The sequence below is a fragment of the Myxocyprinus asiaticus genome, chromosome 41, assembly GCF_019703515.2.
Source record: "Myxocyprinus asiaticus isolate MX2 ecotype Aquarium Trade chromosome 41, UBuf_Myxa_2, whole genome shotgun sequence".
Classification (NCBI taxonomy): Eukaryota; Metazoa; Chordata; class Actinopteri; order Cypriniformes; family Catostomidae; genus Myxocyprinus; species Myxocyprinus asiaticus.
The window spans coordinates 7709568-7724090 of NC_059384.1; the positions used below are offsets into that span (position 1 = coordinate 7709568).

At 37.9% G+C, this 14523-nt stretch overlaps 1 protein-coding gene across 1 annotated transcript in view; it reads left to right on the forward strand.

Annotated features, from left to right (window-relative positions):
- cubn (cubilin (intrinsic factor-cobalamin receptor)) overlaps positions 1-14523 on the forward strand; it is a 53167-nt gene that overhangs the window by 34202 nt on the left and 4442 nt on the right. Inside the window, exons 37-60 of the mRNA XM_051682349.1 lie at positions 343-524; positions 867-1059; positions 1145-1342; positions 1430-1576; positions 1662-1852; positions 1995-2163; positions 2495-2669; positions 2752-2930; positions 3016-3225; positions 3313-3453; positions 3786-3967; positions 4951-5122; positions 5897-6094; positions 6198-6347; positions 6481-6602; positions 6719-6944; positions 7061-7248; positions 7374-7530; positions 8309-8458; positions 8543-8731; positions 9492-9621; positions 11146-11363; positions 13515-13720; positions 13810-13972. Coding sequence (XP_051538309.1) covers positions 343-524; positions 867-1059; positions 1145-1342; positions 1430-1576; positions 1662-1852; positions 1995-2163; positions 2495-2669; positions 2752-2930; positions 3016-3225; positions 3313-3453; positions 3786-3967; positions 4951-5122; positions 5897-6094; positions 6198-6347; positions 6481-6602; positions 6719-6944; positions 7061-7248; positions 7374-7530; positions 8309-8458; positions 8543-8731; positions 9492-9621; positions 11146-11363; positions 13515-13720; positions 13810-13972 — 4236 coding nt within the window. The remainder of the gene's footprint in view (positions 1-342; positions 525-866; positions 1060-1144; positions 1343-1429; positions 1577-1661; positions 1853-1994; positions 2164-2494; positions 2670-2751; positions 2931-3015; positions 3226-3312; positions 3454-3785; positions 3968-4950; positions 5123-5896; positions 6095-6197; positions 6348-6480; positions 6603-6718; positions 6945-7060; positions 7249-7373; positions 7531-8308; positions 8459-8542; positions 8732-9491; positions 9622-11145; positions 11364-13514; positions 13721-13809; positions 13973-14523) is intronic.

Sequence of the window (14523 nt, forward strand, 5' to 3'; positions counted from 1 at the left end):
TTGTTTTTGTTTTTTTTCTTCTGGTAAATTTCACATTTTACTCTTGGACACCTTATTGTCAATTACCCTTAAACATTTTTAAAAATGTATGAATATTTTCAAAATATTTTACAAACTTTGGTATATTACAGTAATTTTGCAGTTTATTATCAACTAAAATATGTAATTTTCATTTATATGCCATTTTGACTAAACTGTATGAATATGATATGATGAAATATTGACTAAATTTAAAGTACATTTTCATCAAAATACTAAAACTATGACAAAAACAAAAAACGGAATAAAAATGAACACTGCATGTCTCTCAAGGTATAGCTCTGCGCTGTTTTCCTTCCTCAGTGTATGGCAATGAGATCACGGGTAGTTCGGGCCAGATTGCCTCCCCTCTTTACCCACGCACCTACCCAAACAACGCTGACTACCGCTGGACCATCACCGTGAATGCAGACTCCTACATAGAAATCCATTTCCTGGATATCGACATCGAGGACCTGTTAAATTGCTATTATGACAAGCTCAAGGTCTGCATTTTCATATAAAACACACCTCTTAAAGAAATAGTACACCATTAAATGAACAATTCTGTCATCATTTATTCACCCTCATGTTGTTCCAAACCCATATGACTTTCTTTATATGAACAGACGGACTGAGATATTCATTAAAACATTTGTTTTTGTGTTTTGCATAAGAACAACATGGTTTGGAACAACATGAGGGTGATTAAATGATGAAAGAATTAAATTTTGGGGTGAACTGTGCCTTTAAATGCCATAATGGTTTAATAGACAATAAATGTAGCCAGGTATCTAATGATGATGATGATGATGATGTTGGTGCTCAAAGCTGCTCCCCTACACTAGATATTTGACGGTTCGAACACCAATGGCTACCTTCTGGGTGAGTTCTGTGGCCTGACTCTGCCAAACCCAGTAAGAAGTTCTGGCAGCACTGTGACTCTAGAATTCAAATCTGACACTGTCTTTGGAGGAAAAGGCTTCCTAATCGAGTGGACAGCCATCCAGGGCTCTGGTCCCCTGCCCACTATACAGCCAGGTCAGTTCATATAGATATACTAATTTTGGCTCTCAGATCTTGTTCAAATCAAAAACGGTCACTATTTTTTATCCTTTATATTCAGGAGCATGCGGAGGAGCTTTGATGACAGCAGACACTCCCCAGTTCCTCTTCTCTCCAGGATGGCCTGAGCAGTATGAGCCTAACCTTGAGTGTTCATGGATCATTCGCTCTCCCAATTCCATCGTAGAGTTTAACCTGCTTTCTCTGGACATTGAAGATGAGGTTTCATGTCTCCATGACAGTCTGGTCATCAGGGACGGTAGGTGTTTGGTTATAAAAAGTCACTTTAACATAAATACCAACTGGAAACTTTCAAGACTTGATCTCAGGTATGTTTTCTTCTAAGGTGAAACAAATCTTTCTCCACTGATCACAAGAATTTGCGGACGGCAACTGCCTGGTTCTCTCCATTCTACTGGCGATGCCATGTTCCTGCAATTCACATCTGACGGCAGCATTTACGGAAGGGGTTTCAATGCCACCTATTCTAGAGGTGAGCAGTAAGTTACCAGAATTTATAAAATCAAATGATGCGAATAATCAAGAGGATGAGCTATTTTTCTCTGCTTCTCTATCAGGTTGTGGTGGTTTCCTCCATACGGACAGAGGTGTTCTAAGTTCTCCTCAGTATCCACAGAACTACAAGCCCAACCTGAATTGCGGTTGGCAAGTAATGGTCACACCAGGGTTTAGAGTGTCCGTAAACTTCCAAAACCCTTTCCAAATTCAGGGCTATGGCACACAGTGCAGCTCGGGTGACTACTTGGAGGTGAGAGCCTATAGGAGATGGAATCAGATCAGTCATTGGCCCTTCTTCTGAAAAGAGTCATGAGAGCACCAGAATATTATTTGAAGTCTTTTTGTGTCTGAGGGGAAAGATTTACATTTTTATTTTGATTCTTTTGTATTAGTTACGCAATGGACCTGATGGCAACTCACCAACTCTATCAGGACGTCTTTGTGGATCCAGCCCTCCATCCACATTGCAGACCACAGACAACAGTCTCTATGTCCACTTTGTCTCAGATAGCTCCAACGAAGGAAATGGCTTCAAACTGCTTTTTGAGGCCCATAGTTCAGGTAAATAGTGAACTTTAAAAAAAATGCTATGTGCATTTTGGTATTTCCATTCAGCATTTTTATGCAATTGACAAAATTCGCTTAAAAAAATATGTGGATGGAAACCCAGTTATAGGTGTGCAATCTTGTAAGCAAACACTGAGCAAGTAGCAACATGTAAAAATTTAGTAGGTAACCATTTAGTTTGTGTAATAAAGAAACCTTTTATCCTAGGATTGTTGCTACAATAACATTTCATTTAAATTCCCTTTAGATTCAATTTAGATTCATTCGACATTCAGTTGTGATCGAAATTAAAATAATAGTAGTAAATCTCTATATTATTCTGCAGCTTGTGGTGGTGTTATTGAGCTAAATGATGGCGATCCACCAGGATACATCACATCTCCTAATTATCCATCAAACTACCCCCAAAACATTGATTGTGTTTGGATAATCACCGTTCCCAATGGTGAGGCTGTACAACTCGACTTTGAGGGTGATTTCTACGTTGAGCCTCATTCTGGGTATGTCATCTATTTAGAACAAGCTAAAAGCTTACAATAAATACATCTAACAATAAAAAGTGATCTTAATCTTCTCCCTTAGATGTCTTTATGACTACGTTGAGGTTCGTGATGGTCCCACATCAAATGCTGATTTGATTGGCAGGCTTTGTGGCAACACCCGGCCATCTACGCAGCATTCAACTGGCACCACCATGTATATACGATTCCGAACTGACACCAGCGTCACACATATTGGTTTCAAAGCCAAGTACTCAATTGGTAATCCATATTTAATCTCTATAACACACAAATTAAACTGTTTTTCCAACCTTAATGGCTAGATGAATTTTGTTTCCCTAAATAGCTACATGTGGAGGTACATACATTGGTCAGAGTGGTATGATCCATAGCCCTGGTTATCCGGACTCAAATTATCCAGACAACTCGAACTGCGAATGGTACCTGGAGGGTCCCACTGGACATTATCTGACCATCACTTACACGGCTCTTGATCTGCAGAGCTCCTCCAATTGCGCCAATGACTTTGTTGAAATCCGTGACTATAACGCCTCAGGTTTGAGCTCATTTTGAAGAAAACATTGCATGCTGTGAGTGTTGTTTTATTATTAGGGTCAGTAATTAAAACTTTCCTTCTCTCCAGGCCGCCTGTTGGGGAAACACTGTGGAAACAGCCTTCCATCTCCCATGGACACTGGAGACAGTTTTGCCTATGTCAAGTTTGTTAGTGATGGTAGCGGGAATGCAGCAGGATTTAGCTTGTCATTTGAAGCCAGTGTTGAAGGCAAGTGAGCAGTTGTGGTGGTGTAGTTACTACAAAAAGATTTTTGTGTTCATCCACGCTGTTTATCAATGTAAACGCGCTCTAGACAAACTTATTTTACTGTTGCGCCACATCTTGCAGTTGTTTTAATCATCTCGCAAAGGAGTGCCATGTTTTTAAGATGTCATGTCAAGTTAAAAAGAACTTCAACTTTTAAAAATGCGTCTCGAGACACCTGTGTTCTGTTCAGTTCGTTGCACTGTGTCTAGGTTTTTAGCGCAAGAACGTATTCGGTCTGAACAGTCCCTTATGTTGCTGGCTATGGTAATAAGATGACTTTATTCCTCTTACAGAGTGTGGAGGTGATCTGAACGCACCATTCGGGACCATCTCATCTCCCAACTATCCCAATCTGTACCCGCACAGCCGAGTATGTAGCTGGAGAATCACTGTTCCTCAAGGTCGTAGGGTCACTCTTACCATCACTGACCTGAGGCTGGAGGACCACAATACCTGCCTGTATGATTTTGTGGAGGTAAGGTCATATCTCTGTTACACTTATAAAAGTTGGCTAATGCCACATGATACAATGAGATTTTAGTGCACTTTAAAATAAAATAAAAAAATGTAGATTTTGAGAAAAAAAGTTGTAACGTTACGAGAATAAGGTCATAGTGTACCTTTATGACTTTATTTTCAAAACATTACTTCTTTAATTTCATAATGCTTATTCAGTTTATTCTTATAATATTATGGCTCTACTATCGTAGTGCTATGACTTTAATATCATAATTATAAGACTTTATTTGCTTCATTTTGACGTCATTTCAGAATATTACTGCTTTAATCTCGCAATGTTACGATTTTATTCTCGAAACTTTATGACTTTATTCTCGTAAAAAGCCTATTATGAAATTATCAAAACATTATGAATTTATTTGCGTAATGTTACAACTTTTTTTATTTTAACATGGCACTAAAACAAAGTTGCAACAAAAATAAATAAATAAATAAAAATGTGGATTTTGACAAATAAAGTCGTAACATTACAAGAATAAGGTCATAGTGTACCTTTATGGCTTTATTCTCAAAACATAGCTACTTTAATCTCATAATGTTGTGACGTTATTCTCATAATATTATGACTCTACTATTCTAATGCTATGGCTTCAATCTTATAAAGACACGACTTTATTCTCGTAATTTTTACTTTATCCTCAAAATATTATGACTTTATTCTCATAAAAGGCCTATTATGACATTCTCAAAACATTACAACCTTATTCTCGTAATGTTACGACTTAATTCTCGAATTTGTAGATTTTTTTATTTTAACATGGCACTAAAACAATCGCAACATGGTACAGCTAAAGTTGACACAATCTTTGTGAATTAGTCATTGGTACTCTTGGCACCAGGCAATCAGGATGGTATATGGATAATGCATTTTTCTCCAAGGCTATAATATTGTAGTATGATTGAATCAAGGCATTATTGTTTTGACTCTTTGATGTGTAGGTCCTAAATGGTTTAGGACCCAGTGCTCCTCGATTGGATCGTTTATGTGGTACAGTCCCTGCTGGAACCCAGGTGAAATCATCTGGAAATACCATGACTGTAATTTTCAGCACTGATGCATCTGTGTCCAATGGTGGATTCAAGGCAGACTACTCCTCAGAGGAACAAGCAGGTGAGGGAGAACAACTTCGATAATTTGAAATTTGGTTTAAAGATACCTTGAAACACCCTTTAAAGGAGTATTCCGGGCTAAATAGAAGTCAAGCAAAATTGCTTGCATTTGTGCCTTAATGTTGATTACCACAAAAAATTATTTCCACTGGTTTATTTAAAGAAAGGCAAAAATGCTGGTTACTGTAATGCACTTACAGTGGTAGTTAATGGGGCCAGTCAATAAACATTAAAATACACACTGTTTCAAAAGTATAGCCACAAGACGTAAACATTATACATGTTAACATGATTTTAGGACAATTTTGGGATAAAATATGAGATTTATTGGTATTACAGCATTTACTGGATTACTGGGTTTTGCTGTATTGCATCATCATGACAATGAAGTTGTAAGATAGGATATAATTTTACACAGGCAAGGTTATTAAGCAAATTTATCACACTAAAATAATGTTAATCCCTGTAATGTTTAACTCTTGTGGCTATACTTTTAAATCAGTGCATATTTTAACATTTATAGACTGGCTCCATTCACTTCCACTGTTAGTGCCTTATTGTACAGTAATTCTTTTCAGTCTATTTAGTTTTTTAATCAAAACTATTGTTTGTGTTAATACACATTTATGCCACAAATGCTGTTGATTGAGCTTAACTTAACTTGTATTGAACTTGGAATATTCCTATTATATTGCCACAAGTTCTGTATTGCACACATTGAAGTGATTCTATTTCGGATCCCGATTTCATCCATGAATATTTGCTCTTGCTGTAGTATGTGGTGGGATACTCAGCGAGCCCGGAAACTTCACCTCGCCTGACTTTGGCAACGGAAACTACAGCAACAACCTGAACTGTGAATGGCTGATCCAGAACCCGCAGCATGTAAATTCCTCCATTGTGGTTATAATAGACGAGCTCTATCTAGAACATCACCAAACCTGTGAGTGGGACTACTTGGAGTTCAGATTGGGTAAGGGTTTCCTCATGTACTAAGAGAGACACAGTTTGACTCAATTTTGAAACTGATGAAAAGCAAACATTTATGGTTTATTGTGTCTATACTTCTCATACAGGTGATGTGAATGGAGAGTTCTTGGCCCGTTTCTGTGGTCAATCTCCTCCAGGAATCCCCATAGTGGTGCCGACCTCTGAACTCTGGGTTCACTTTCTGTCTGATGAGGCTGTAGTTGACCTGGGCTTTAAAGCCACGTATTACTTTTCAGGTAACACCCATAAATCCTAAGTTGTTTTGCTGGTCTAAAGACCAGCAAGGGTTTTTTCAGCAGGAACATTAGCACAAGGATCTCAGCTCCATTCAAGTATGCATGAACTCAACATGACTATGATTTTTCTTAGACTGTGGAGGTTTACAGAGTGGAGAGGAAGGTTTCATCTCTAGCCCTGGATACCCCAACAACTATCCCAGCCCGAGCCGCTGTGCTTGGCTTTTGGAGGCTCCGGAGGGTCACACTATCACTGTAAGTTCACAATTGATCTTTACATCCACTCCTCTTGTGTGACGTATGTGTTATCTGTACTTTCTAACCCTGTTATTCATCATAATGTCACATAATTTTTATATTTTCTTATCCAGCTCAGTTTTACTTACTTTGAAGTTGAAGAGCACAGCCAGTGCACCTGGGACTCGGTGACTATCTTCAATGGAGGCTCACCAGGAGCTCCCATTATTGGTCAGTATTGTGGCCACAATTCTCCTGGAACTGTCCAATCGGGCTCCAACAAGCTAGTTGTGGTATTCCTTGCTGATCATACTGTGTCCAAAGGAGGATTTATTGCCACCTGGACGACGGACTCATCAGGTATGCACAATCATGTTAAGCCATGAGGTATATCGTCAAAAAATATCTTCTGAGTGGTTCCTTTAGGGGTGCTACAAATTGCTTGATGTTTACTGAAACTCCTTTCTCTGTTTCAGGATGTGGAGGAATCATCCATTCTGATTCAGGCACCATCAAATCTCCAAATTATCCACAGAATTTCCCAGCCAATACTCAATGTTCCTGGACCATCATCGCCCATGATGGAAACCATCTGGAAATGGGCTTTGCCAGTGACTTCCAGATCCCAGACTCGAGTGGACAGTGTCAAAGCAGTTATATAAAGGTTGACAGATGATAATTTAATAAATATTTAGGCTGTTTTTTTATTTCATTTGAGCCATTTCCCATTTGAATCTGGTGAGTTTGTTTGTGTCGTAGTTGGCATTGTATTCTTTTTGTGTCTGACAGGTGTGGTCTGCCAATGAAGAGAATGATGAGAATCTATTGGCCACTGGTTGTGGCACTACAGCCCCTGCTGCTGTCATCGCACCCAGGAATGTCATTACAGCTCGTTTCCAGTCCACTGAATCACCTGGCAAAGGATTCTCTGCCGCATTCTACACTAGTATGTATTGCAGGGGTGTATAAGGGTTCTACTTAACACAGGTTCCCTGTGGTCATGGGAAACCTGGAAATATTAGGGAATTTTTCAATGGGCCCAATGGAGGTACATGGGAGACCACACCAAATATTATTTTTGTGTTCCCATTTGCTTCAACAGCAAATTAAAAATTCACTATTTATTTTCCACGACTTTCCAAAATAGAAAAAAAGAGCAGTATTGACCATTTGTTTATAAAAATATTTATGATATAACTGTATTTATTAACTTATGTATTTATGACAAACTGTAGTGATATAAATGTACATTAAATAATGAAAAATAATGAAAAAGTTGGTTTTGCAGGCGAAAATGTATTATTGCTGTCAGTGAAATGTGTCCTTTGTGTTTTCCAGGCCTTGAAAAGTTATTGAAATTAATCAAATGTTAAATGTTTTGAGAATGAATATACATTTTAAATGTCAGCTCTAAAATACTGTATTTTATAGGCTAAACATTACTCTTGGGTAGAGTCAGATTTGCCTGCAAGGTTTATAAGCAAATCGTTCTTTTGAGTTGGTTCGTTTCAAACAATCAGTTGAACAAGTTCACACTATCAATTAGTCTGAATGATTCAATACCGAATAGGACTGAATTTGAATGATTTTTAAAAACATCCTTATCCAGTATCATAAATGACTGGAAAAGTAATATAAAATCATGCAAATTTGTTGGTTAAAAAGTGTGGGAACTCCGTTTTTAAATACATATTTTAATGTCTGTATTTCATGCCTTCTTTTAGGATGTGGAGCAAATTTCACAGCCCCAACTGGTCGTGTAGTATCTCCAAACTATCCAGACCACTACCCAGATCGCTCCAACTGTAATTACATAATCGATGCTGGAGACCAGGTCGTTATTGTCCTCACGTTTAAAACATTCCAGTTGGAAGGTATGCACTTTCTCAAACAAAGTACATGAGGGATGCAGCATTTCCATAATAATTCCATAATTATTCCATAATTATATTTTCTAGCACACTCTACATGTATCTACGATGGTGTGAAGATCTACAGTGGCATCACTTCCGAAAGACCTCCACTGGCTACTCTGTGTGGAAATACCATCCCTGGCGTATTCACCACATTTGGACCAATGCTTGTAAACTTCTACTCTGACTTCATAATTAATGACAACGGCTTCCTGGCTGAATACACAACCATACGTAAGCATCAACCACTAAACAATGTTATACTTTTTGAGTGTAATACTTTTTGGTTAACTGCATCATAAACTGGTCAGCTATAAATATTGTTTGAGCATTGCTTGATGGCTCTTTTCAACTCCTACCCCTGGCTGCAACTGGCAAATCCCACCAGATGGTAAGACAAGGTGCAGTTGAAGTCAAACACACCTAGTGTGTGCTAGTGTGGGTGGTGCTTGAATGGAGCTGTGTGCTGGAGTAGGTTTGGGTTGTTTACCACAGCAGTAAATCAGATCTGAATCACTGTGGAATGTGCAGAATGAGAGTATGCTGCACTTTTCAATACAATACGAGGGGATTTGAGGGAATGTGCAAATATGCAAGAGAATTCCATTGCAGATTCCACTGTATCTTCCACAAACAAACTCATTCACTGTAACTGTGAACTACCTATGCTGTACAATAGAAATGCACAGTCAAGTGTTCTTTGTCCTTGCTGTGAGTTGGCGCTATATTGGAAGACAGCCCAAATTTCTCAAAGAACAGTTATCAGCCTCCAGTACAACACATGAACAAACAATTCAAGTGTGTGGTGTAAACTCATGAGTTGTAAATATTGTTTTCATATGGTTTAGACTACAAAATGAGACAAAGACTGAAATCAAACTAGGCTTGTTTCTTTTTTAATTCCTGCCTAAAAAGTTGGTTTGTATAAGTATAGTTTATTTGAGTGAAAATTGCTTTATTATTTTTCTTATGTATATGGATGTTTTTTTAACAGCATGCGGTGGCGTATTTAATGGCACCGCTGGGACAGTTAGCAGTCCAGCTCACTCAATCACCAACTACCATCACAATATCAACTGCACATACCACATATATGTCCTCAACAACCGTGTCATCGACCTCAAGTGAGTATAGCCACCATTTAAAGTATTATTTAATCTAATTTACAATGATTTAACACATTTTTGTAATGTGAAAAGTTGCATGATTTTTATTTAAAGGAATGTTCTGGGCTAAAGTGATAGGTCACCCAAAAGTGAAAGCTCTCTCATAATTTACTCCCTCATGCCATCTGTATGACTTTCTTTCTACTGCAGAACACAAATGAAGATTTTTAGAAGAATATCTCAGCTCTGTAGATCCATACAATGCAAGTGAATGGTGATCAGGCTTTTGAAGCTCCAAAAAGGGCGTAAAGTGAAAAGTCATAGAACTTCTTTTTCACCATACATCTTGCCATTGCAGTCTCTAGGCACAATCACGATTTCAAGCTTGATTATGCTTGACACAGAGTGCTAGATGGCACTATAGAAAGGGTAATCGAGCTTGAAATCATGATCTCCAAGGAGACTGCTGTCAAGATGTACAGTGAAAAAGGAGTTATATTTTGGTATGTTCTCACCCAAAACCAGCTGGATTACTTCAGAAGACATTGATTAAACCACTAGAGTCTGATGGATTATGTTTATGCTGACTTTGTCTCCTTTTTGGAGCTTCAAAGTTCTGGTCAGCATTCACTTGAATTGTATGGACTTACAGAGCTGAGATATTCTTCTAAAAATCTTTGTGTTCAGCAGAAGAAAGAAAGTCATACACATCGGTAATTGCATGAAGGTGAGTACATGACGAGAGAATTTACAGTTTTGGGTGAACTAACCCTTTTAGTTAAGCTCAATCTACAGCATTTGTTAATGCATTAGGTATCACTACCTAACAATGATGAATGTTAACAAATGCAACCTTATTGTAAAGTGTTACTGATATAATGAGAAATGATATTTTGCATACATGACAAATAGATGGAAAATATGCTTAATTGTCATGAAAATAACATAGTGGTCCTGAAGATATGCTTCATTTTCTTTATGCAAATGGTAATTTCTTATATTTTTTTTTCTTTCGATTTTGGGATGAAATATGACCCTAAATATGTTCTTGACCGGCTTCATGAAAGTCTTATTCCTAAAAGTCCTGTTACTTCTGAAGCCATCTAAGCATGTCCCATAGATATAGAGCCCTATATCAACTACTATATCTGTTGGTTGGACCTCCACATCCACTTTCTTGGTAAACTCCCTTCAATGGTCCCAAATCAGAGCAGCAATTCTTCTTACAGTCTGTATCCCAATAGACTTCCATCCTGTCTGCTATGTTCCACCAGAGAGACAGATGTTCAGAGAGAAAAGCAGGAGAATGATCATCCATCTCTCTCATTGTGTGGTAAACCCCACTGAGATGTTGTGTCACTACCAGACGGGATGCCTTTCATTCATCATCTGTCCCTAGAGGCTTTCTTTTAAGGAACTCCCCTATCCCATTAGTGGGATCACTTTCTGAGGAACTGAATGGTTTTTCTGTGTGGCTAAAAAGGGTTTACATAGTGATAAACCTCCTCAACATTATTTACTGTATATACATCGTTCCTTTAGGTTCAACTCTTTCAGTCTAGAGGCCTCCTCAACTTGTCGCTATGACTACGTAGCTGTGTACGACGGAGAGGACACTCTCGCCCCACTGATGGGGAAGTTCTGTGGACGTGAGCTACCGCCCAAACTAAGGTCCTCGTCCAATCAGATGTTTCTTGAGTTCGTTACAGATTCTTCAGTTACGGCAGAGGGTTGGAGAGCGACCTACAGTGAGACGTTAGGTAGAGTATCTTCATCTTCTCAGAAATCACATCTCGAACATCTGAATAAAGTGATTTGATTGATTGAGTGATTTGATTGCTGTCTACTGCCTTCTTAGGCAGCATACTAACTAAAATGGAAGCTCATAAGTGACTAAATTTAAGTGCTCTACATAGACAGCAACTCCACAGGGCACATAAATAGCACTCTTCATGTGAAACACAGGAGAGACATGTCTCTCAATTGATTTGGATAGAGTTTAAAATTAGCATGTTGCTAAGCTAACAGTGCAATTATCAATGGCTGTTTTTTACGAATCTGTTTTCATTTGAAAACGCATTCATTTTACTATTTTTATGCCTCTCATCCACACTCTAGATCATAATTTTACTCCACTGAAAACGGACCGTTTTGAAAACGCTCTCCATTACCATATACTTTGGAAAAAATGATGGCATTAAAAAACTGAAAACGAAAACTGATTAGTGTGGATGTGGCCTAATAAGCATGAATACATAGCACACAAAAATATGGGTAAAATAGTCCATTTTTATTAGATTGAACTATTTTTATTGCTACTTTTTGGTACTGAATGAAATTATGTTTTGAATTTCTCACACCTCGTCCACCATTTTGGATACATTTTTTGAGATTGTTGTGATCTTCTCAGCAAAAAATACATCCAATGCTCCATTAAATTTTGGACTTATCAAGTCTTAGAAGGCAGCATAATTTTGCTGCCTCTGTTTTGGAAAAGTCTTCATGTCGTAAGTGCACTTATTATGCTGTTTAGGTAGGCAGCTCACTAGCTATTTACAGAGCTATTGTCTATTTACAGCTATCTGTCTAAAAGGACAGTGTCAGACTTGTTACTAATGTATCAGATTGATGGTATTTGCTTTTAATCGGACCCTGTTCCTTTATAGTTCTCATGCTGGAATAGAATGAAAAATGTGGGGATGATTTCACAGTGAATCACATAGACCATGCTCTTTCTGAGAACTATGAAACAAAGAGTTCAGGGGCATAAACAGTGTTCTGTGCAACAGTTTTGTGATTTAATACACCAGTCACTTCAAGACGACTAGACTATAAGATCCGAATGTTAAACACTTTGGTAGCACATTTATTAGGAGGGTTAGAGAACCGCCTAGTCTTACAACCACCCTTGCTATTCTTTTAGAACACAGAATCTGTTCAGTCACCATAACAAGACAGCTTTTTATCATCCAATGCTGTCAAAGAGCACTTACCAATAAAGTACTCCCATTTCTTTTGTTTTGTCCTACAATTTATTTGCAAATAATGGCAATACTTTTGCAGCTAGTTAGAAATGTTAGCACTTATGCTAATGTTTATGGAAGTGAAGCCAAGTGTACTCTGATCAGGAATTTACAAAATATAAAAGGTGACATTTACAATAATGTTGTATTTGTTAGTATTAATTAACTTGAACTAACAATGTACAATACTTTTACAGCATTTTGTAATCTTGGTAAATGGTAATTTCTACATACACTAGTACATTTTATATATTAAAAGTTGCATACTTTAACATTAATGCAATATGAAAAAAAAAACATGAACAAAGTAATAGTATTTTCATTAATTAACATTAAGCAAAATTAATAAATGCAGTAAAAAAATAATTGTTGATGCATGATACCTGATGCATTGTGTCAAAAAATATAACCTTATTGTAAAGTAGAACCAATAAAATTTACATTTTGTAAAGGCATTTTAAAGGGGGAAAATGTATGTTTTATATCACTAAATCTTACACGTGTTTGACACAATTTTACTAATTTTTATATATATATTTATTAGTTATACAAGTTATTTACAGTAGTGACTTTTATTACTGAGCCCATTGTAGAAAAGTGCCAGGTTTTGTTCCTGGCAGACAGCAGATGCTCTAACCCCGCCCTGATCCCTATTCCTAACCATATGGAGCCTATGAGGCTGAGAAGCCTGCCAGGAACAAGGTCAGGCATCTTTCTCCCATCCCTTGTCTCTGACTTTTTGGGCCTCTTTCAACATGCCTTTGTGGACTCTACTGCCTCCTGCATGTGGTGTCTCGAAATTACATCATCCTACAGTTTGTTAAAAAAATGAACACATCTCGTTTTCTCTCTCTCTGTCTTTATTTCCCCCTCCATCCCCTTTCCCAGGTCCTCAGCAGGGATGTGGTGGCTACCTATCCTCCTCCACTGGCATGTTTGGTTCTCCTGATATTAACATGGATGGTCTATACGAGCCACGTATGGACTGTTTGTGGACCATTGCTGTTGAGGTCAATAAAGTCATTAATCTCACTTTCAACAACTTTGAGCTAGAAGGCCCCACTGGAACCCTCTGCAGATATGACTATGTCAAGGTAATGACAGTCATTGTCATTATAACAATGTGAAAACTTTCAAATGTACAGACTGTCTTTTATGTACAATATATCTTACCCATCTGTAGATCTATGATGGTGACAGTGATAACTATCCCTTGGTTGGAACATTCTGTGGAAATTTAGTGCCCGCACCTTTCATCTCAGCCAGTAACTTCCTCACTGTGCACTTCATCTCCGATGGCTCTGTGTCGCGCCGCGGCTTTAACGCCACCTACAGAGCAATGGACAGTAAGAACTCTTGACTGAAGCAGCTTTAAAGAGATAGTTCACACAAAAATGAAAGTTCTGTTAGTATTTACTCACCCTCATGTCGTTCCAAACCCATATGCTTTTATTTTTCCTATGGAATACAAGGAGAATTTTCAAGAATATTTACACCACTATTTTACATACAGCGACAGTTTATAGTTTGATGTCATAGACATCCAACCTGCGTCATAGGCGCCATATTTGATATGAGAGCTGTGGCGTTATAGAAGATTATCAGTCACTTTAAAAGTAAAATTTCAGTCAAACTAAAACCATCATTTGACTTTTAAAAATGTCGTATAAACACTTTACTCTGACTGAAATCGTTCTGGACACATTTTTTTGCAAATTCGGACTAACAGATCTAGATTATGCGATTGTAGTTCACCTTCATCCTGCATGTACACATTTTAATCGGACCACAATTGGCCTCAGTGTTGTGTGCATGCTCCGAAAGACAGGTGATGTGCAACGTGTATTTAACCAGGCGTATTTGCCGTTCTTCCTTCAAATATTCGATTACACATTCT